Below are 24,937 nucleotides of genomic sequence, written 5' to 3'. Positions count from 1 at the left end.
CAGAGATATTTCCTTCCAGGGCAGACTGGGACAAGAATTCGGCCCTGGCATTCTATGCACACAAGCCAACATCACTGTACAAGCCGCCAACTATAAAATGTTTTATGAGATTGGAGAACACATTGGGAAGGATCTCTGACCATTTTCCATACATAATCTTTCAAAATACTTTATCCTTCATCTGCGATTATGGACTGCCCTCTTCAATTCCAACCACAGGTTTTCAATTGGGTTGAAGTCCGGAGACTGAGATGGCCGTTGCAAAATATTGATTTTGTGGTCAATTAACCACTTCTTTGTGGATTTTGAAGTGTGCTTTGGATTATTGTCTTGCTGGAAGATCCACTTGCGGGCAAATGTCAGCCTCCTGGCAGAGGCAAGCAAGTTTTTGGCTTAAATGTCCTGGTACTATGGGGCTATTTTGCTTCCAGTGGTCCTGGGGCCCTTGTTAAGGTCAAAGGCATCATGAACTTTATCGAGTACCAGGAGATTTTTGCTAAAAACCTGGGTGCCTCTGCCAGGAGGCTGACACTTCGCTGAGAGTGGCTCTTAWGTACTGTCACAGATTTACATACAGAATAATAGAAATTGCCCTGAGGCCACATTGACCGTAAGTGTTAAGTGTTAATTACTATTGCAGGGCTCCAGCCTAACAATTTCCCCTGGTTTCACTGGTGCCACTAAACATGATTTGTTCTGAACCAACATCTTATAAAGTCATTCATAGGGCTTTATTAAGAACTATAATAGTTAGACTACTGACGTATTCAAGAAATACGTCTAACACGTCCAAGCAGGAATGCATGATTCAACCTATTTTGACGTGCAACCTAATCCAGTGATTGTCATGAATTTTGTCTTGACAATTAGACTATAGTTTACTATATTGTACTGTCAAAATAGGACTCCAGAATTTCCTACAACTGCATTTCAAAATGTTATACATCAGAATGCATTTTTCTCTTGAGCACATTGGGGGAGAGGAGAGTGGCTTGCTCATCACAGTATTGGGCCCGAGAGGGCACAAGGGCAGGGCAGGCCCTTTCATTACAGTAATCATGAGAATAATACACTCACTTTTTGTTCCGGCACCTCCTGATTTACAAATTAAGCACTGTATGTAACTTTCTCTCTGCATTTTTTATTTATGTTTTTTATTTTTTATTCATAATACAAAATTATCAACAATTTACATCGCTACATCAAACATGTCTAATACAACACAGGTATAAACAGGAAAATACTAAATATATACAAAAATAAAAACGTTTTTTTTTTATATACATWAAAAAAAAGAAGACAATTCTAGTGCAATTGTGTCCACTCTGAAAACATCTTCCTGACTCATTATAATGAGATGTTATCCCTAGTTAATAAGAATAACATCTTAAATCAAATCAAATGTATTTATATAGCCCTTCTTACATCAGCTGATATCTCAAAGTGCTGTACAGAAACCCAGCCTAAAACCCCAAACAGCAAGCAATGCAGGTGTAGAAGCACGGTGGCTAGGAAAAACTCCCTAGAAAGGCCAAAACCTAGGAAGAAACCTAGAGAGGAACCAGGCTATGAGGGGTGGCCAGTCCTCTTCTGGCTGTGCCGGGTGGAGATTATAACAGAACATGGCCAAGATGTTCAAATGTTCATAAATTACCAGCATGGTCAAATAATAATAATCACAGTAGTTGCAGCAAGTCAGCACCTCAGRAGTAAATGTCAGTTGGCTTTTCATAGCCGATCATTGAGAGTATCTCTACCGCTCCTGCTGTCTCTAGAGAGTTGAAAACAGCAGGTCTGGGACAGGTAGCACGTCCGGTGAACAGGTCAGGGTTCCATAGCCGCAGGCAGAACAGTTGAAACTGGAGCAGCAGCACGGCCAGGTGGACTGGGGACAGCAAGGAGTCATCATGCCAGGTAGTCCTGAGGCATGGTCCTAGGGCTCAGGTCCTCCGAGAGAGAGAAAGAAAGAGAGAATTAGAGAGAGCATACTTAAATTCATACAGGACACTGGATAAGATAGGAGAAGTACTCCAGATATAACAAACTGACCCTAGCCCCCTGACACAAACTACTGCAGCATAAATACTGATAAATACTAACAAGATTAAATTCAATCAAAAATATTTGTAATTTCGGTATAGAATTCTGGAATTTTTGTTTGGTGTATAAAGTATTTGACAACAAGAATAAAAAAATTGACAATCCTTTCAATGGTCTTGTTATCATTGCAATAGTAACATATATCCTTCATGTCAAAAACATGGGTAGTGTTCAAAAAGGTAAATAAGTATTCTGCAAGGTTTTCCCAAAATTCTCTCACGGATTCACATTCATAGAACAAATAAATCAGATTTTCCCCTTTTTAGCTGAAAACACAGATATAAATCGATAGCCAAAAATTTGGACAACTGATTGGCTCAAACGCATTAAGGAAAGAAATTCCACAAATTAACTTTAACAAGGCACACCTGTTAATTGAAATGCATTCCAGATTACTACCTCAAACTGGTTGAGAGAATGTCAAGAGTATGCAAAGCTGTCAACAAGGCAAAGGGTGGCTACTTTGAAGAATCTAAAATCTAAAATATATTTGATTTGTTTAACACTTTTTTGGTTACTACATGATTCCATATGTGTTATTTCATAGTTTGTCTTCAATATTATTAGACAATGTAGACAAAGGGTTCACACATATATATATATATATATATATATCACATTTACATAAGTATTCAGACACTTTACTCGAGTCTTCTTGAAATGCATTCCAGATGACTACCTCATCAAACTGGTTGAGAGAATGCCAAGAGTGCACAAAGCTGTCATCAAGGCTTGTAGCGTGTTCTTGGGTATGACGCTACAAGCTTGGCACATCTATATTTGGAGAGTTTCTCCCAGTCTTCTTTGCAGATCCTCTCAAGCTCTGTCAGGTTGGATGGGGAGCGTTGCTGCACAGCCATTTTCAGGTGTTCAATAGGGTTTAAGTCCAGGCTCTGGGTGGGCCACTGAAGGACATTTAGAGACTTGTCCCAAAGCCACTCCAGTGTTGTCTTCATTGTCTTGGCTATGTGCTTAGGGTCTTGTCCTGTTGGAGGGTGAATATTCGCCCCCAGTCGGAGGTCCTAAGCGCTCTGGAGCAGGTTCTCATCAAGCATCTCTCTGTACTTTGCTCCGTTCACCTTTCCCTCGATCCTGACTAGTCTCCCAGTCCCTGCCACTGAAAAACATGCCCACAGCATGATGCTACCACCACCATGCTTCACCGTAGGGATGGTGCCAGGTTTCTTCCAGACGTGACGCTTGGCATTCAGGCCAAAGAGTTCAATCTTGGTTTCATCAAATCAAATTTGTCACATACACATGGTTAGCAGATGTTAATGCGAGTGTAGCAAATGCTTGTGCTTCTAGTTCCGACAGCGCAGTAATATCTAACAAGTAATCTAACAATTCCCCAACAACTGCCTAATACACACAAATCTAAAGTGGTGAATGAGAATATGTACATGTAAGTATATGGATGAACGAAGGCCGAGCGGCATAGGCAAGGTGCAATAGATGGTATAAAATACAGTATATACATGTGATATGAGTAATGTAGGATATGTAAACATTATTAAAGTGGCATTATTTAGGGTGCATTGTTAAAGTGACAAGTGATCCATTTATTAAAGTGGCCAGTGATTGGGTCTCAATGTAGGCAGCAGCATCTCTGAGTTAGTGATTGCTGTATAACAGTCTGATGTCCTTGAGATAGCTGTTTTTCAGTCTCTTGGTCCCAGCTTTGATGCACCTGTACTGACCTCGCCTTCTGGATGGTAGCGGTGTGAACAGGCAGTGGCTCTGGTGGTTGTTGTCCTTGATGATCTTTTTGGCCTTCCTGTGACATCAGGTGCTGTAGGTGTCAAGGAGGGGAGGTATTTTGCCCCTGGTGATGCGTTATGCAGACCGCACCACCCTCTGGAGAGCCTTGTGGTTTACCAGGCGGTGATACAGCCCGACAGGATGCTCTCAATTGTGCATCTGTAAAAGTTTGTCAGGGTTTGGTGTGACAAGCCGAATTTATTCAGCCTCCTGAGGTTGAAGAGGCGCTGTTGCGCCTTCTTCACTGTCTGTGAGAGTGAACCATTTCAGTTTGTCTGTGATGTGTACGCCGAGGAACTTGAAGCGTTCCACCTTCTCCACTGCTGACCCTTCGATGTGGATAGGGGGGTGTTCCCTCTGCTCTTTCCTGAACCCCACGATCATCTCCTTTGTTTTGTTGACATTGAGTGAGAGGTTGTTTTCCTGACATCTCTCTCCGAGTGCCCTCACCTCCTCCCTGTAGATTGTCTCGTCGTTGTTGGTAATCAAGCCCACAAACTTGATGATTGAGTTGGAGGCGTACATGGCCATGCAGTCGTGTGTGAACAGGGAGTACAGGAGGGGGCTGAGCACACAACCTTGTGGAGCCCCAGTGTTGAGGGGGCGGCCCGTCAGAAAGTCCAGGACCCAATTGCACAGGGCGGGGTTGAGACCCAGGGACTCCAGCTTGATGATGAGCTTGGAGGGTACTATGGTGTTGAATGCTGAGCTGTAGTCAATGAACAACATTCTTACATAGGTATTCCTTTTGTCCAGATGGGATAGGGCAGTGTATAGTGTGATGGCGATTGCGTCGTCTGTGGACTTGTTGGGGGGGGGGGGGTATGCAAACTGAAGTGGGTCTAGGGTGGCAGGTAAGGTGGTGATATGATCCTTGACTAGTCTCTTGGCTTCTTGGGTACAGGATCAATGAAGCATGTGGGGACAACAGACCAGGATAGGGAGCGATTGAATATGTCCGTAAACACACCAGACAGCTGGTCTGCGCATGCTTTGAGGACGCGGTTAGGGATGCTGTCTGGGCCAGAAGCCTTGCGAGGGTTAACACGTTTAAATGTTTTACTCACGTCAGCCACAGAGAAGGAGGGGGGGGGCGCAGTCCTTGTTAACGGGCCGCGACGGTGTCACTGTATTATCCTCGAATTAAACAAGTTTGGAACCACCAAGACTCTTCCTAGAGCTGGCCGCCCCTCCAAACTGAGCAATCGGGGGAGAAGGACTTTAGTCAGGGTGGTGACCAAGAACCCGATGGTCACTCAGGAGGCTGAAGAAATTTGGCTTGGCACCTTAAACCCTCACCAACTTTTACATATGCACAATTGAGAGCATCCTGTCAGGCTGTATCACTTCCTGGTACGGCAACTGCACCACCCGCTTCCGCAATTGGGACAAACTACCGGGGGAAAACTACCTGCCCTCAAGGACACCCACAGCCCCTGATTTCACAGCAAGGTCAAAAAGATCATTAAGGACAGCAACCATCTGAGCCACTGCCCGCTATCATCCAGAAGGCGAGGTCAGTACAGGTGCATCAAAGCTGGGACCGAGAGACTGAAAAACAGCTTCTATCGCAAGGCCATCAGACTGTTAAATAGCCATCACTAGCACCTTAGAGGCTGCTGCCCTATATACAAAGACTTTAAATCACTGGCCACTTTAAACATGGAAGACTAGTCACTTTAATAATGTTTACCTATTTTGCATTACTCATCTCATACGTATATACTGTATTCTATTCTATTGTATTTTAGTCTATGCGTCTCCGACATTTATATATTCTTAATTCCATTCCTTTACTTTAGATTTGTGTGTATTGTTGTGAAATTGTTAGATATTACTGCACTGTTTGACTTTAGAAACACAAGCATTTCGCTACACCCGCAATAACATCTGCATGTGACCAATATTWWAAAAAAWATATTTTGAGATAATGGACTCATTTGATTTGAGCCATCTATTTCAGAACTTATTCATCATGATCTCTAGTCTTACATTGAGCTATTATATTCCTGAACTCTACTGATTCTGGTCTTCCATATGGATGCTGGCTTTATCCAGAAACAACCCCAACATCCTCAAGATTTAGTGAGAGGTTGTTTCTGGATGACACCCGTGTATCCCGCTGACAGGGGCGCTACTACGGGATTATCGTAAAAATGGAAAATAAATTGACGTATCTAGCGTCTGAGAATGGCCGTGTTCGACGGCATCAAAACCGTGATGTGTCATGGGTAAATCGTGATTGACTGGCTAATCTACAAATAACATTGAGTAGTTATTTATGAAGCAAGGTGATTTGTAGATTAGTCAGTCTCGTTTTTAAAGTTAAAAGGTATACAGTTTTTGGCATAATTTACTTTTCGTAGCAGGTTTTGTAGAATTAGGTTAAGATTAGGAAAAGGGTTAGCTAAAATGCACAAAAAAGTCTAATTTTGAAACCAAATTTGACAAAAGCTGTATCCCATCTAGACTTGACCCCTTTAAAAAGTCGGCTGCAATATCAGTCCACCCATTGGGCGTGTTCGAACAGATCCCTTTTGTCAAGTCGGTGACCATCGGCGGTAACGCCTTTCAAAGTGTTTTGTATTATGGGGATAAAATTTGTCCAGCTTCCGAATGCATGGACTTTAATCACATTATTTTTGTAAAGGCCATGATGTTTTGATTGCCAGTTTCTGCAGTTAGTCTTCACCAACTTCATCCTTCAGCCATCGCCTGCAATGTGGGAGGCTCTATTGTCAACCAATCATTAGGGTGTTTTTGTTTGACCCACCTGAACATGACCAAAGACATGACAAACAGGAACCAACTTTGCTGCGATTCATACAGTGGATATAAACAAATGAATGTGATATTTGAGGCTCTCTCAATGATTGTACACACACGAGTTTAGTTTGTGAGTGTGTGATATGGGGGTCAGAGACATGTTAATTTCGACATTATAAAGACACTTTTATAAACAATGGCAACACTGCCATGTTCATCTGTACCTTGCTGTTGGAAAACCACACTAGTGTCCAACTTTCGGCTGTTGCAGATGCACCTTCCCCGACTTCACTCCTCGACTTTCATCTACAGTCGTTTGCTTTTCTCTTACCCCTCAAACGAGCCCATAGTCATGGATCAGGTGAGAGAGGACGAGCCAGAGGTTTCACTCTTGCCAAAATAAGCCCATGAGTTTCTATGGGCTTATTTTGGACCTAAGCTTGTCGCCCGCCTGCCTGCCTTTGGGACAACTCCCATTGTTAGGGTGGAGACAAAAGCATCTCATTATATACAGTTCCCTGATCAGGTGCTGATAATGGCCTTGCTCGAGAGGCTCAAAACCACAATGTATTGTGGGTAAATTGTGACGGACTGATCTACAAATAATAATGAGTGTTATTTATGATTTGTAGATCAGTCAGTCAGTAGTTGTTTTGATGCGCTCGAACACGGCCATTGTAACAGTGTTTCTTCAATCCCTCTACTTACCAAAGGATTAGTGTCTTTATTTAACCTTAATTTAACTAGGCAAGTCAGCTATATGGGAGTAGCCTATTAGCATTCAGAGAGTGAAACACAAATATGTTACATATAGAGCGAGTTTCCTGTTTTCATTTCCTTCCTATTTTACCCTTATTCATAAGATTCTGCAGCATTCCAGGTAGGATTGTTATATCAATGTGGTTCCTGAGATGACTACGCATTGTGATATGAGCAGATTTGCGCCGAAAATGTGTATCTGGAACGCACCCAGAATCTACGCATTCTACGTTTCTCGACTGTTTACTAGCCATCGGACTACGATTTGGAAACATTGCCTAAAACGCCAATACGGTGGTATTTTATTCACAAAATGACAAAGTTGAACCTGCTAAATGTGTTTTTAAGTGAGAGATTAGCTGCAGCTGCTAAAGAAATATTTATAGAGGTGGAAAATATTTTAATCGAATACCAGGAAGAAATCACTCGTTCAAAGGCAGAGAATGACCGTCTTCGCGGGCTACTGGACGTCGCTTTCCAGTTTACGCCAGGTTAGGCTGCAGACCGATAGCCTAGAAATGTGACAATGTTTCATCATTATTTTATTTTAAATGTAATCGTTTAAATGTAAATGTAATTTAAATAAATGTTAACATCCCCTCCATGGTGGTACTGTATGTGCGAATGTCAGAACAGTGCACTGTTATCCACCATATCATTTTTGACTACATATCTTCCTTTTCCTCTGTTCGCTAGCACAACAGCCCATTCAGCTTATAGCCTCTGATGAGGAGGTTTCCCCTAAGCACCAGCAGCACTGTGAACAAGAGTGGAGCCCCAGTCTGGGCCAGGAGGACCCAGAGCCAACACAGTTTAAAGAGGAACAGGAGCTCAGGACCAGTCAGTTGGAAGAGCAGTTTCAAGGGCTGGAATCGGATACAGAATCCATATTCACACCTTCCTGTGTGAAAAGTGACTATAATCAGGATTCGCCTCAGCCCATAAATCTTTACCAAATTCAAACTGTGGAGGTCGGAGAGGGAAAATCTCCGTCTCTCCCCGCCAACAAAACTGAAGCAATCAAACCAGAACCCGAAGGAGAGGGCTTTGAAATATCCGAACCAAGCAATCCACAATCCTTCTATGCCATGAATCTAGACAATGCTGAAGCTCAGAGTGAAAATGGTATATATTTCAATGAGATAGACAGTGATGGACTTCCCTCTGAGTTTGAGGTACCACAGCCAAATCAACCGAGCAGTGCCAGGAGAGGGCAAAGAATATGCACAGCGAAGACTGTGAAAAAGAACCCTGATGAGAAGCCGTACCAGTGCAACGTCTGTGGGAAAAGTTTTCATCACATGTCCAAACTTAGAACACATCTAAGGGTACACACAGGAGAGAGGCCATTCAGCTGTCCAGAGTGTGGGAAATGTTTCAGCCAGTCTGGCGAAGTCAACAGACACCTTAAAACACACAATCGGCACAGGGCCTATTTATCCGGCCTATGAGGGAGATGCACCCTCTCTTGTGTCGAACTATGAATAAAAAAATAATAAAGATTGCTGTTTTTTGTTTGAAAACAAGTGTTCTTGCTATTTATTTATAGGGGTGGGAGATATTATGCCTACCATTCCACTCAGTTCAGCAGGACAGCATTTGTTTGTTTGTCCTGTGGCAGTTGAAATAGCATTATCCCAAATTGACCCCAATTGTTATAGTCTTATTTACCAATGTACACATGAAATCCATTCAGAAACATATTTGTACTGACTCACTCTTGGCACTCATTGGACCCTAAGTGTAGGCCTAATCTCTGTTCATGTTGTGGWATGAATACTGTTGCTTAAAACAGAAAATGTGACTATTGTACATAAATGTCTTTATTGCATATTTTGTGGTGTTTGAACATGTCTGTTTTCCATTGGGGTGTTTCATAGCCATTAGTATTGCTTGACTTGGACTTGCTACGTCAATCTGAAGGCCCTTCAGATCTTGGACCCTGGAGATCACAGGACAGGGCATGGTCGAAAAATTTCCTAAACATACATTGCACTGCTAGCCAACTGTATTTTAAAACATTTTTGATTTGGAATCAGAGAGATTATCACAGAGATCCTATAAAATCTGGATTCTAAAGGAATGCTAATCTTATCAAACTGTTTATCGCTCAGTCACACAGACCATGTGTTATGTTGTTCCTGCATTGGTTTACACATGGACATGAACTGTATTAATATTACTGTAGCAAATTCGGGTGGTAGCCTCGACCGGGTCTCGAACCCGATTCCAGCGACTGTCAAGCCAAYACATTAACCRTTAGGCTAAGTGGGCCAAACCTCTTGAATAGGGTTGATAGGTGTTGGGTTAAGGTCACTACACTAACCCATTCCTTCGGGAGAGCATGTTCCCACACTTCTATGTACCGAGTCCCTCACGTGGATACGCCTCTCCGATGGCCCCACAGGCTTCCATCCTACTTCTGACACCAATGTAGCAAATTTGGGGGGTATCCCCGACCAGGACTTGGTCCAGCCCGGGTCCACCGACTGTAAAGCCAACACCGTAAACGTTAAAGGGATACTTCAAGATTTTGGCAATGATGCCCTTTATCTATTTCCCCAGATGAACTCGTGGATACCATTTTTATGTCTCAGTAGCTAGGTTTCCATCCAATTTGCAACCTTGCAATATTCATGCGAATATTTAAAAATCTGCATAAAAACAATATGCATATTTTCCCACCAGAGATGTGTTTCCATCAAATTGACTTGTTGCAGATAAAAGGCTGTGCATGATGACCAAGTGCCCATAAAAAAAACTATTGCGGTTAAATAAAAAAATGCAAGTTCAAATTGCTTTCCATCGCATTTTCACTGATGGTTTTCTCACAAAAATTGTATATAGGGAGTGTGCCCACTCTGGTATTGGAACGTGCACTCTAGCCCAGAGTATTCCAAATTCAGTCTTGGCCCACCCTGGTTGCAGGTATTGGTTTTTGCCCTAGCACTAGACAGCTGATTCAAGTAACAAACTCACCATCAAGCTTCGATTATTTGAATCAGCTGTGTAGTGCTAGAGCAACAACAACAAAGTACACCAAGGTTGGGCCCCAGGACCAAGTTTGGGAAACTCTGGGTTAGAGTGCACATATAGCCTACATCCCTTATACTCAACTCTGGACATTGAAGCCAGTTCCACTGCACTTTTTCATTGTTCCCCTCTAGTCAGAGACTGATTTATACCTGTGACACCAGGTGTGTGCAATTAATTATCAGGTAGAACAGAAAACCAGCAGGCTCTGGACCTCATAGGGTAAGAGTTGAGTAACCCTGGCCTACATGATGAGATTATTATGGACAAACGAGTGAAATTATTTTTATTTGTCAAATGGTAGCAAGGCATCAATGATTATGTCATGAGAATAATCCCCACTATATTTATTGGAAATGAGCATCAAGTTTATCACCTTGCACTTTCAACACCCTGTGAAGTTCATCATAATTTATTTAATCTGTAGTTTAATAAACTGCAAGCTTTTCCAACGTAGTAGTGGGAGATGTCATCGCCTTCAATATGATGGTTACTATATAAATATTTGCACATAAGTGTTGACACAAACATTTGCCGCATAATACATATTACAGGCACAAAAAGATCGCACCTTGTCTAGAATATTTTGTTTTGTCAACATTTGGAAAGTTTACCAAACAAATGTGTTTCCATCTGGCCTGTCATGACATGTTTTATCCGACATATAATTTACTCGCATAAAAAGTTTGGATGGAAACCTGGTCTGTGTCCAGTATGAAGGAAGTTGGAGGTACTTTCACGAGCCAATGCTAACTAGCGTTAATGCCTAGCAAATACCCATAGACTTCCAGTCAAATGCTATTTAGCAACTTCCTTCAAAGTGAACGTAGAGACATACAAATAGTATCCACGAGTTCATCCGACTCTGGAGAAGTAGATAAAGGGACTCATTGCCACAATCCAGAAGTCTCTCTTTAAGCCAAGAGGTCGCTAGGTTGTGGCTACATTATAAACATTACAACACATTTTCAAATGGAACAAGAATGAGCAGATCAGGGCCCAAATGACTGCAACTGGTTCGGGTTTCAAATAAATATGCCCTTTTTCTTTAAGAACAAGTTGCTCGCTCAGTAGGTGGCGACAATACATCAATAGGTGTATTCTGCCATAAAACTTTAAAGAAGAAGAACAAGTTGCTTGTCACGTGTGCTTATGAAGTTTAGAAAGTTTGACAGCAGTTTTACAACGTCAGCTAACCTAGCTGTGTGTTTAGCTGTTTTCTGCTGTCTTTCAGTCTAATGCAATTAAGGTTCATCCCGCTACAATATTTGTACGTTTGGGAGAATATACRGTTTCTTCCGGTATAGCGAACTGCTGAAAATCGAACATGGAAGTTGTTCAGGTAAGTCGTTTGACACGAGTTTTCGTTATATTAGCAAACAGTTAACTTTAGCTAGTGAAGGGGACCAACATTCGTGACATTTTAGTGTTGGGAGCTAGCTAGCTGGATACTTCTACCAATTAAAAAATAAATGAAAAATACATCTCGCTTGACCACGGTCATGATTCAGATTTTTTTCTTCTCCAATTTAAGAAACTTCTGTCGGGGTTCAATCTTGACCTGGGACCTTTGAAAGAACCTCTGGGATTTATTCGGATTCTGGAATGGGTAAGATAACCTCTTAATCCTTTTAGAGGACTTTGCCAAAATGTATTGTGTTGCAACCCATTGCTATGTCTATTGTCTCGCAATTTTCACATACACTAAACTTGTTAGCTACGTTAATTAACTAGCTAGTTTGTAATGTTCTTGGTTAATGTTAATGTTGCGCGCTAGTTACTTGTTTTTTTGTAGTTTAATTTCGGAGTAATGTTATAACTTGGTAGCTATCTGCATCAATACACTTATGTAGTACACTAACGTTAGTTAGCTCAACCTCCAAGGCATATGGTAGCTAGATTTCCTCKGCAACACCCTTTTCAGCGATTGTCTATGTAGTTACGACTCATGGCTMCAATAATTGGATCAGTGACTAACAAATCACTCTTCAAGATGATCATACAAGTGTTTCCCCCCCCACATTTATTTAACAAGGTAGGCCAGTTTAGAACCAGTTCTCATTTACAACTGCGACCTGGCCAAGATAAAACAAAGCAGTGCGACAAAAACAACAGTTAAACATAAACAAACATTCTATAGCACAATAGAAAAATAAATGTACAGTGTGTGCAAATGTAGAAAAGTAGGGCGGTAAGGCAATGAATCAGCCATAGAAGCAAAATAATTACAATTTAGCATTAACACTGGAGTGATAGATGTGCGGATGATGTGCAAGTAGAGATACTGGGGTGCAAAAGAGCAAGAAGATAAATAACAATATGGGGATAAGGTAGTTGGGTGTGCTATTTACAGATTGGCTGTGTACAGGTACAGTGATCGGTAAGCTGCTCTGACAGCTGATGCTTAAAGGTAGAGAGGGAGATATAAGACTCCAGCTTCAGKGATTTTTGCAGTTTGTTCCAGTCATTGGCAGCAAAGAACTGGAAGGAAAGGCATCCAAAGGAGGTGTTGGCTTTGGGGGTGACCAGTGAAATATACCTGCTGGAGTGTGTGCTATGGGTGGGTGTTGCTATGGTGACCAGTGAGCTAAGGTGGGGCTTTACCTAGAAAATACTTATAGATGACCTGGAGCCAGTGGGTTTGGCGACGAATATGTAGCGAGGGCCAGCCAACGAGAGCATACAGGTCGCAGTGGTGGGTAGTATATGTGGCTTTGGTGACAAAACGGATGGCACTGTAATGGACTACATCCAATTTGCTGAGTAGTGTTGGAGGCTATTTTGTAAATTACCTCGCCGAAGTCAAGGATCGGTAGGATAGTCAGTTTTACGAGGGTATGTTTGGCAGCATGAGTGAAGGAGGCTTTGTTGCGAAATAGGAAGCTGACTCTAGATTTAATTTGACTGGAGATGCTTAATGTGAATCTGGAGGGAGAGTTTAGTCTAACCAGACACTTAAATATTTGTAGTTGTCCACATATTCTAAGTCAGAACCGTCCAGAGTAGTGATGCCAGTCCGGCGGGCAGGTGCGGGCAGCAATCGGTTGAAGAGCATGYGTTTAGTTTTACTAGCATTTAAAAGCAGTTGGAGGCCACGGAAGGAGTGTTGTATGGCATTGAAGCTCGTTTGGAGGTTTGTTAATAACTTTTTTGGGATAGGGGGCAGCATTTAAACTTTCGGATGAATAGCGTGCCCAGAGTGAACTGCCTCCTACTCTGTCCCAGATGCTAATATATGCATATTATTATTACTATTGGATAGAACACACTCTGAAGTTTCTAAAACTGTTTGAATCATGTCTGTGAGTATAACAGAACTTATTTAGCAAGCGAAACCCCGAGGACAAACCATTCAGATTTTTTTTTGAGGTCACTCTCTTTTCAATGAGATTTCATTGGGAAACCAGATTTCTAAGGGACGTGCTTGCAGTTCCTACCGCTTCCACTGGATGTCAACAGTCTTGAGAAATTGGTTGAGGTTATTCCTTTGTGTAAAAAAAGGAAGTACGGCCATCTTGAACGAGAGTCACGTTAAGTGTCATGTTAGGTAGACGCGCGTGAGCAGAAAGCTGGCTATAGTTGGTTTTAATCCTGTATTGAACACAGATCATCCCATCTTCAATTTTATCGATTATTAATGTTAAAAAATACCTGAAGGTGTATTACAAAAGTAGTTTCAATTTCTTTGGCAAAGTTTACAGGTAACCTTTGAGATATTTTGTAGTCACGTTTGAGCAATTTGGAAGCGGTGTTTTTCTGGATCAAACGCGCCAAATAAATGGACATTTTGGATATATATATCGACGGAATTAATCAAACAAAAACATTTGTGATGTTTATGGGACATATTGGAGTGCCAACAACAGAAGCTCGTCAAAGGTAGGGCATAAATTATATTTTTATTTCTGCGTTTTGTGTTGCGCCTGCAGGGTTGAAATATGCTTCTCTGTCTTTGTTTACTATTGTGCTGTCCTCAGATAATAGCATTGTTTGCTTTCGCCGAAAAGCCTATTTGATTTCTGACATGTTGGCTGGATTCACAACAAGTGTAGCTTTAATTTGGTGTGATTTCATGAAAGATTGATTTTTAGAGTAATATATTTGAATTTGGCGCTCGGCATTTTTACTGGCTTTTGGCCAAGTGGGACTTTAACGCCCCACATATCCTAGAGAAGTTAAGGACAAGTGTATCTTTAATTCTATGTAAAACATGTATCTTTCATCAAAGTTTGATGAGTATTTCTGTTATTTGATGTGGCTCTCTGCAATTTCTCCGGGTATTTTGGTTTTCGAACAAAACATACATGTATTGTGTAATATGTCCTATGAGTGTCATCTGATGAAGATCATCAAAGGTTAGTGAATCATTTTATCTCTTTCTGATTTTTGTGACTCCTTTGGCTGGAAAAATGGCTGTTTTTTTGACTTGTTGGTGATCTAACATAATCATATTTACATTTACATTACATTTAAGTCATTTAGCAGACGCTCTTATCCAGAGCGACTTACAAATTGGTGCATTCACCTTTGATGATATCCAGTGGAACAAACACTTTACAATTGCATCTAACTTCTTAAGGGGGGGGGGGTTAGATGGATTACGTTATCCTATTCTAGGTATTCCTTAAAGAGTGGGGTTTCAGGTGTCTCCGGAAGTGTGATTGACTCCGCTGACCTGGCGTCGTGAGGGAGTTTGTTCCACCATTGGGGTGCCAGAGCGCGAACAGTTTTGACTGGCTGAGCGGGAACTGTACTTCCTCAGAGGTAGGGAGGCGAGCAGGCCAGAGGTGGATGAACGCAGTGCCCTTTTTGGGTGTAGGGCCTGATCAGAGCCTGAAGGTACGGAGGTGCCGTTCCCCTCACAGCTCCGTAGGCAAGCACCATGGTCTTGTAGCGGATGCGAGCTTCAACTGGAAGCCAGTGGAGAGAGCGGGGAGCGGGGTGACGTGAGAGAACTTGGGAGGTTGAACACCAGACGGGCTGCGGCGTTCTGATGAGTTGTAGGGTTTAATGCACAGGCAGGGAGCCCAGCCAACAGCGAGTTGCAGTAATCCAGACGGGAGATGACAAGTGCCTGGATTAGGACCTGCGCCGCTTCCTGTGTGAGGCAGGGTCGTACTCTGCGAATGTTGTAGAGCAGAACCTACAGGAACGGGTCACCGCCTTGATGTTAGTTGAACGACAGGGTGTTGTCCAGGATCACGCAAGGTTCTTAGTACTCTGGGGAGAGACACAATGGAGTTGTCAACCGTGATGGCGAGATCATGGAACGGGCAGTCCTTCCCGGGAGGAAGAGCAGCTCCGTCTTGCCGAGGTTCAGCTTGAGGTGGTGATCCGTCATCCACACTGATATGTCTGCCAGACATGCAGAGATGCGATTCGCCACCTGGGTATCAAAAGGGGAAAGGAGAAGATTAATTGTTGTCGTCTGCATAGCAATGATAGGAGAGACCATGTGAGGATATGACAGAGCCCAGTGACTTGGTTATAGCGAGAATAGGAGAGCCTAGAAACGAACCGCTGGGGACACAGTGGTGAGGCACTGGGGCGGAGACAGATTCTCGCCACGCCACCTGGTCAGGTAGGACGCAATCCAAGCGTGGGCCATGCCGGAGATGCCCAACTCGGAGAGGGTGGAGAGGAGGGAAAGCATATGTTGTGCTTTCGCTGTAAAGCAATTTTGAAATCGGACACGATGGGTAGATTAACAAGATGTTTATCTTTCACTTGCTGTATTGGACTTGTTAATGTGTGAAAGTTACATATTTCTAAAAAATATTTTAGAATTTCCCGTGCTGCCTTTTCAGCGGAATGTTGTCGAGGGGTTCCGCTAGCAGAACGCATGTCCTAGACAGGTTAACACAGTGTCCAAAGAAGGTCCAGATGTATACCGAATGGTGTCGTCTGCGTAGAGGTGTATCAGAGAATCACCAGCAGCAAGAGTGACATCATTGATATATATACAGAGAAAAGAGTTGTCCCGAGAATTGAACCCTGTGGCACCCCCATAGAAACTGCCAGAAGTCCGGACAACAGGCCCTCCGATTTGACACACTGAACTCTATCAGAGAAGTAGTTGGTGAACCAGGCGTGGCAGTCATTTGAGAAACCAAGGCTATTGAGTCTGCCGATAAGAATACTGTGTTTGACAGAGTTGAAAGTCTTGGCCAGATCGATGAAGACAGTACTGTGCAGCTGTCTTTAATCGATGGCGGTTATCATTTAGGACCTTAAGCGTGGCTGAGGTGCACCCATGACCAGCTTGGAAAACAGACTGCATAGTGAAGGTATGGTGGGATTCAAAATGGTCGGTGATCTGTTTGTTCATTTGGCTTTCGAAGACTTTAGAAAGACAGGGCAGGATGGATGTAGGTCTATAACAGTTTGGGTCTAGAGTGTCTCCCCCTTTTGAAGAGGGGGATGACCGCGGCAGCTTTCCAATCTTTGGGGATCTCAGATGATGCGAGAGGTTGAACAGGCTAGTAATAGGGGTTGCAACAATTTAGGCGGATTGTCTAGCCCAGCTGATTCGTAGGGATCCAGATTTTGCAGCTCTTTCAGATGGAGAAGCAGGGGGGGGCTTGGGCAAGTTAATGCAAGGGGTGCAGAGCTGTTGGCCGGGGTAGGGGTAGCCAGGTGGAAAACATGGCCAGCCGTTGAAAAATGCTCACTGATTTTATAGGTGATGACAGTATTTCCTATCCTCAGTGGGCAGCTGGGAGGAGGTGCTCTTATACTCCATGGACTTTAGTGTCCCAAAACTTTTTGGATGTAGTGCTACAGCATGCACATTTCTGTTTTGAAAAAGCAAGCCTTTGCTTTCCTAACTGACTGTGTATATTGGTTCCTGACTTCTCTGAAAAGTTGCATATTGTGGGGGCTATTCGATGCGAATGCAGAACGCCACAGGATGATTTTGTGCTGGTCAAGGGCAGTCAAGTCTGGGGTGAGCCAATCTGTTCTTAGTTCTACATTATTATTATTTTTTKAATGGGGCATGCTTACTTAAGATGGTGAGGAAAGCACTTTTAAAGAGCAACCAGGCATCCTCTACTGACGGGATGAGGTCAATATCCTTCCAGGATACCCGGGCCAGGTCGACTAGAAAGGCCTGCTCGCTGAAGTGTTTTAGGGAGCGTTTGACAGTGATGGGGGGTGGTGGTTTGACCACGGACACATTACGGACGCAGGCAATGATGCAGTGATCACTGAGATCCTGGTTGAAGACAGCAGAGGTGTATTTAGAGGGGAAGTTGGTCAGGATGATATCTAAGAGGGTGCCCATGGTTATGGATTTAGGGTTGTACCTGGTAGGTTCCTTGATAATTTGTGAGATTGAGGGCATCTAGCTTAGATTGTAGGATGGCCGGGATGTTAAGCATATCCCAGGTTAGGTCACCTGACAGTACGAGCTCTGAAGATAAATGGTGGGCAATCAATTCACATATGGTGTCCAAGGCACAGCTGCGGGCTGAGGGGGGTGTATAACGAGGCAACGGTGAGAGACTTGTTTCTGGAAAGGTTGATTTTTATAAGTAGAAGCTCGAGTTGTTTGGTTACAGACCTGGATAGTATGACAGCCTGCAGAGTTCTATCTCTGCAGTAGATTGCAACTCCGCCCCCTTTGGCAGTTCTAACTTGTCGGAAAATGTTGTTGGGGATGGAAATTTCAGGATTGTTGGTGGCCTTCCTAAGCCAGGTTTCAGACATGGCCAGGACTTCAGGGTTGGCGGAGTGTGATAAAGCATTGAATTAAACAAACCTAGGGAGGAGGCTTCTGATGTTAACATGCATGAAACTAAGGCATTTACGGTTACAGAAGTCAACAAATGAGAGCACCTGGGGAATGGGAGTGTTGCTGCAGGGCCTGGGTTAACCTCTACGTCACCAGAGGAGGAGTAGGATAAGGGTGCTGCTAATGGCTATAAGAACTGGTCGTCTAGTGCGTTCGGGAACAGAGAGTAAAAGGAGCAGATTTCTGGGCGTGGAAGAATAGATTCAAGGCATAATGTATGGTAGGATGTAAGAACAGTGGAGATAAACCTAGGCATTGAGTGACGATGAGTGAGGTTTTGTCTCTAGATGCACCAGTTAAGCCAGGTGAGATCACCGCATGTGTTGGAGGTGGGACAAAGGGAATATCTAAGGCGTATTGGGCAGGGCTGGGTGCTCTACAGTGAAATAAGACAATCACTAACCAAAACCGCAATGGAGAAGGCATATTGACATTAGGGAGAGGCATGTGTAGCCGAGTGATCATAGTGTCCAATGAGTAGCAATAGGTGATTCAGTAGTCGCTACTACGCTAGGCGAGCTGGAGACACGGCGATTCAGACAGCTAGCTGGCCGGGGCTAGCAGATGGGCCTTCGGCGACGTCGCTATGGAAGAGCCTGTTGAAACCACCTCGGACTATTACGTCGGCAGATCAGTCGTGATGGATTGGCGGGGCTCCGTGTCGGCAGTAAAGGGTCCAGGCCAATTGGCAAAAGCGGTATTGTAGCCCAAGAATTAGCTGGTGGACCTCTTCAGCTAGCCGGGAGATGGGCCTAGCTCAAGGCTAACTGGTGCTTGCTTCGGGACAGAGACGTTAGCCAGGAGTAGCCACTCGGATTACAGCTAGCTAGCTGCGATGATCTGGTGTAAAGGTTCAAAGCTTGTGGTAGGAATCCGGAGATGTGGTTGCTTTTTCTCTATGTCCGTTATGCTCTGGGTTGAGATGATCATACAAGTATAAGTAAGGTTCTTCGGTTGTTATAGTAGTTATTATACACTACATGACCAAAAGTATATAGAGTTGGTCCCCCCCCCTTTTGATGCTATAACAGCCTTCACTCTTCTGGGAAGGCTTTCCACTAGATGTTGGAATATTGCTGCTGGGACTTGCTTAACTTCAGCCATGAGCATTAGTGAGGTTGGGCACTGATGTTGGGCGAATATGCCTGGCTCGCAGTTGGCATTCTAATTCATTCCAAAGGTGTTCGATGGGGTTAAGGGTCAGGGCTCTGTGCAGGACAGTCAGGTTCTTCCACACCTTGATTTGTGCACGGGGGCATTGTCATGCCGAAACAGGAAAGGGCCTTCCCCCAACTGTTGCCACAAAGTTGGAAGCACAGAATTGTCTAGAATGTAATTGTATGCTGTAGCGTAAACATTTCCCTTCACTGGAACTAAGGGGCCTAGCCCGAACCATGAATAACAGCCACAGACCATTATTCCTCTACCACCAAACTTTACAGGTGACTGTATGCGTTGGGCCAGGTAGCATTTTCCTGGCATCCGCCAAACYCAGATTAGTCCGTCGACCTGCCAGGGAAGCGTGATTCATCACGTATTTCCACTGCTCCAGACTCCAATGGCGGCATGCTTTGCATTGTGCATGGTGATCTTAGGTTTGTGTGCGGCTGCTCTGCTATGGAAACCATTTAATGAAGCTCCCGACAAACAGTTTTTGTGCTGACGTTGCTTCCAGGAGCAGTTTGGAACTCATAGTGAGGACTAGGGTTGCACATTTTGGGGGAATATTCAGAGGTGGAATCATTCCGTGGGAATTATTGGAAATGTATTCAAGTTTATATTTAATAATATTTGAAATGATCCAATGCAAAAAAATATATTTATCATATGGAGACACACAAACCTTTTACCTTATCATAAGTAGACATAATTGCAAATTATTAAATCTTTCCAATAGAAGTAAAAAAAATAAAAATGTAGTTATGAATTGAACCTTAATTAAATGAGTTGACTCTTCACATGGGATGATTTCACTGAACAACAAAAGGGAATATTGAATGATCCGTCACATCTCCCAAAAATGTTTTCAGCATACATCTGTAAAATGATAACCAAAGCTTTAGTTTCTAGTCTGTCTTCCTCTCAGGCTTCCAAGTCTTCTCCCTGGACCTCCTCAATGTCCACCTCTTGAACATCAGACTCTTGAGGCCTCCTCTTCACTGTCACTTTCCAACCTTGTTGAGGTGGCTTGTTGTCAGGCTCAAAAAGCCTCAAATATGCCCGGATGGCCACCAATTTTTCAACCCTTGTATTGGTCAGCCTGTTGCGTGCTTTGGTGTGTGTGTGTGTGTTCCCAAACAAGGACCAGTTGTGCTCTGATGTGGGATTTGGAGGATGATGGAGGCAACAGGGGAAAGAGCCTTAGAACCACAAATTCCCTTCCACCAGGTGGCTGATGAGATATGTTGGCACGACTGCCATATTTCATCTCCATCCCAAAGCCCTTGCTTGGAAGTGTACTTCGCCAGACTGCCAAGAACCTTGCCCTCATCCAGGCCAAGGTGGTGAGACACGGTAGTGATGACACCATAGGCCTTGTTTATCTCTGCACTAGACAGGATGCTCTTGTCAGCATACTTGGGGTTCAACATGTACGTTGCGGTGTTTTTCGGCTTCAGGCAGAAGTGTTCACGCTTTTTGATATTTTTCAGAACTGCAGTTTCCTCTGCTTGGAGCAACAGTGAAGTGGACAGGGCAGTAAGGATTTCTTATCTTACAACTGCAAGCAGTGTCTGAACAGCAGACGGGATGGCATTGTCTCAATCTGTGCAATGGCTACTGCTGTAGGTTTCAGGCTGCTTACCACTCTCTCCCAAAATACATCATCCAGGAGGATCCTCTTGATGGTGCTGTCCATATTGGCAGACTGTGAAATGGCCATTTCTTGGAGAGACTCCTTCCCCTCCCAGGAGACTGTCAAACATGATGACAACACCACCCCTACGGGTGTTGCTGGGCAGCTTCAATGTGGTGCTCTTCTCACTTTGCTTGGTGAGGTAGATTGCTGTTAACTTGTTGACCCTTCACATACCTAACCATTTCCTTGGCTCTCTTGTAGAGTGTATCCATTGTTTTCAGTGCCATGAGGTCCTTGAGGAGCAGATTCAATGCATGAGCAGCACAGCCAATGGATGTGATGTGAGGGTAGGACTCCTCTACTTTAGACCAAGCAGCCGTCATGTTCGCAGCATTCTGTCACCAGTGCAAAACACCTTCTATGGTCCAAGGTCATTGATGACTGCCTTCAACTCATCTGCAATGAAGAGACCAGTGTGTCTGTCCCTTATGTCTGTGCTCTTGTAGAAAACTGGTTGAGGGGTGGAGATGATGTTGTTAATTATTCCTTGCCCACGAACATTCGACCACCCATCAGAGATGATTGCAATACAGTCTGCTTTCTCTATGATTTGCTTGACCTTCACTTGAACTCTGAACTTTGCATCCAGCAAATGAGTAGATAAAGCATGTCTGGTTGGAGGGGTGTGTCATGACGAGGCCTTTTCTGGGTATAGATAATGGCTTCTCACTCTCTCTCCTACAGCCAGGTTCTGTTATCTCAGGTCGTAAATTCCTGGCAGATACACTCTACCCCTTTTCATGCAGTATGGCAAGAGAGCGAGTTCCACAGTAGAACAAAGGAACTCCCGCCAAATTCTACTACATTACAGAATTTGAGACTGGAATAATATCCATATTTTGGAGAATGTGTAAACGGTCGGTGGAGAAGCCAGCTTCGACCCGGTCTGTTTTGTTTCATGTTTGTGACCTCATGAAAGACAATACAGCCACATTACCCTATATCTGTTTATACAGGTGCCTCCGTTATGCGGTTTGCATCTACTTATTGTGTATGAATGAGCATTTAATGTTAGTTAAACTTTAAAGGGAATTAAAATTCTCCAAGACTTTGATCTTCAGGGAAATGGAGAGGGAAAGAGACGCTGATGAACTGACTCTCCAGCAGACGGACTGACGATTCCAACAGCGATCACGACACATGGACGTAAATATATATATATAGCAATTATTCCCGAATGAGTGAGCGTTCATGTGCAAAKGATTAGCATTTCAGTTAATATAATTATCAACTGTGTATAGTGATCCCGTTTACCTTTCCTGCTCTCTCTGTCTACACCCACTTCCCTTTGTCCAACAAGCCGTCATATCGGTTTAGCCCACTAGGGAATTTCCCCTATCCTTGTTAGTAACATATCTACTGTTTGTTTATGCATTTCTGTGATTAGTTCGTTAGTAAATAAATGATTAAGCCAATTGGTGTATGGATAATTCATAGGCAAGGCTGGGTTCGTGCAGATAACCAACAATTTACGACATTTGGAATGAGACAAACGTGAGGTAAAGAATAATTCATTAATTAGAAGACTAATTGATCAGATATTAAAATATCTGTAGAGTTATATTAGGAAAATTATAACTTTAATCAGAAGATTTTCCTTGGTGCCCCGTCTTCCTATAACTACATTTACATGATTCGTTTAATCACGTAGTAATAATTGGAGAATAGATTTGATAAAATAAGTCTTTACTTTTTAATGATGCCAAAGACACGACAGGTGTATGCTGGGCAAAGAACATTCAGAAATATCTTCCAATACACATTGCCTGTGAGCATCAGAGGTGAACCAGTTACATACACAGCTCGAGCAAGACATTCATCAGCATTTCTCTCACTACGTTCCTCCATTGAGTCAAAAAAACTTCTGATTCCAGGAGGACCATGAGCTGTTGCTATCGATAAGGTGTCTGATTCATCATTTTCACCTCAACTAGAAGTAGAGACTTTTGTCAGAGGTTGCTTGTTGTGAGCGCTGAGGGAACTTTATGCACTTGGCCAGATGATTCTGCCTCTGTTGCATTCTTCACATATGATTTGGCGCAGTATTTGCAAATGTACACAGCTTTTCCTTCTACATTAGCTGCAGTAAAATGTCTCCACATCACTGTGGCATTTTCCTGTAAAGATTAGAAAAGAATGACAAAAAAACCCAAATACAATTCCATGTACAGATAAATAGTTTAGCAGTTAGATTAAACAACTCCTTTGTAAGATAAATGAAACGTGTATGGAAACGGGTGAATTAACACCGTTGGCAGGCTCAACAAGCTAAAACTAACTAGCAGAAATTAACAAGTTAGAAATGATTTAAACACACTTTGCTGTAGGCTACTATTTACTAGTTAACAAAAGATCATGTATGTCATAAAATATTACCCCCACCATCCAGTATTGTAATCAAAACTTTGGCTCAGACAGTAGTCCTCGGCTCAGACAGTGTAGTGTGGGCTCAATAGCATCTCATTTAGTGTGCATGATCTTGAGAATCAGCTGTCTATGTGATGGACGATGCACTGTGCATGCAGAGGGTTGCAATTCCATTGACTTGGGGATAGTTCAACCAAAATATGCCACAAGACCTAGAATTGCCTTATGTGTATCCAACATAAAAGGTTCACAGTTATAAGCTAACTTTATTTTGTTGAATTTAAGAAATTCCCCAAATTCCTGGGTTTAATTACCCATGGAAATTTACTGGAAAGTTTCCGTCCCTTTGCAACCCTTGTAAGGACAGATGATTTTTACACACTTCAGCACTGTCCAGTTCTGTGAGCTTGTGTTGCCTACCATTTCGCGGCTGAGCTGTTGTTGCTCCTAGACATTTACACTTCACAATAATAGCACTTAGTTGACCAGGACAGCTCTAGCAGGGCAGAAATTTGACGAACTGACTTGTTGGAAAGGTGGCATCCTATGATGGTGCCACTTTGAAAGTCACTGTTAGGTCTTCAGTTAGGCCATTCTATTGCCAATGTTTGTCTATGGAGATTGCATGGCTGTGTCCTCGTTTTTATGTCTGCAACGGGTGTGGCAGAAATAGCCAAATCCACTAATTTGATGTGGTGTCCACTAGAGGTCGACCGATTATGATTTTTCAACGCCGATACCGATTATTGGAGGACAAAAAAAGCCGATACCGATTTAATCGGACGATTTTATAAAAATAAAAAAAAGTTTTTTATTTATATATATATATATATATATATATAATCATACACACACACATTTTTGTAATAATGACAATTGCAACAATACTGAATGAACAATGAACACTCATTTTAACTTAATATAATACATAAATACACAYACACAGCTCTGAAGTGACAATGATACTGAAGAGTCTGCTTAGGAGACAAATACTCTCAACTGTTTGAATAAAAATAGAGTTTAAGTTACCTGTGATGAATAAAAAGAAGGAGAGTGGTTTTCCTTCGTTATTTCACGTTCATGTCTTCCATAGAGAATGTCTTGATCTACTTCAAATAAGGTCCGTGTTTCGTGCAGGCTTAAACCGCCTCGACGTTTTGATACCCGTGTAAATCTCACTAGGATAAGGTAACGTTTGTCAACATATTTTCATAAATCCACTCTACAAAAAAAAGATCTTTGCTAATATTGTAAGAGTTACCTTGTCCTATGGATATCTACACAGTTATAAAATTGGCACGGTGGTGTAAGCCTACACGAAACACGAGACTTATTTTAAGTGAATCTAAAAATATCCTATGGAATAAATGAAGGAACCGCTTTTCAGATTTTGCTAGGTGTCATGGGAATTATGACTCGCACTTTGGTCATCAATTCTACCATGCCCATTATTAAAATAGGATTTCCTGCATATAGAAATGACAGTTTTTGTTTTCAAC

The 24,937-nt window shown here is 42.8% G+C and overlaps 2 protein-coding genes across 2 annotated transcripts in view; both read left to right on the top strand.

The window, feature by feature from the left end:
- The first annotated feature begins 7,278 nt into the window (after positions 1-7,278).
- On the top strand, positions 7,279-10,195 carry LOC111970397 (protein glass). The gene is made up of 2 exons (XM_023997107.2): positions 7,279-7,877; positions 8,083-10,195. Exons 1-2 carry the CDS (start codon positions 7,700-7,702, stop codon positions 8,835-8,837), a joined length of 933 nt encoding a protein of 310 aa, XP_023852875.1. The 5' UTR covers positions 7,279-7,699; the 3' UTR covers positions 8,838-10,195.
- A 1,347-nt stretch (positions 10,196-11,542) lies between these two features.
- Positions 11,543-24,937, top strand: part of LOC111970376 (synaptophysin-like protein 1) — a 61,299-nt gene continuing 47,904 nt past the window's right edge. Inside the window, exons 1-2 of the mRNA XM_023997074.2 lie at positions 11,543-11,761; positions 11,954-12,028. Of these exons, the coding sequence (XP_023852842.1) occupies positions 11,747-11,761; positions 11,954-12,028 (90 nt within the window). The 5' untranslated portion in view covers positions 11,543-11,746. The remainder of the gene's footprint in view (positions 11,762-11,953; positions 12,029-24,937) is intronic.

Source organism: Salvelinus sp. IW2-2015, linkage group LG11 (genome assembly GCF_002910315.2).
Source record: "Salvelinus sp. IW2-2015 linkage group LG11, ASM291031v2, whole genome shotgun sequence".
Lineage (NCBI taxonomy): Eukaryota > Metazoa > Chordata > Actinopteri > Salmoniformes > Salmonidae > Salvelinus > Salvelinus sp. IW2-2015.
This window is presented reverse-complemented; position numbering and strand designations above follow the sequence as displayed.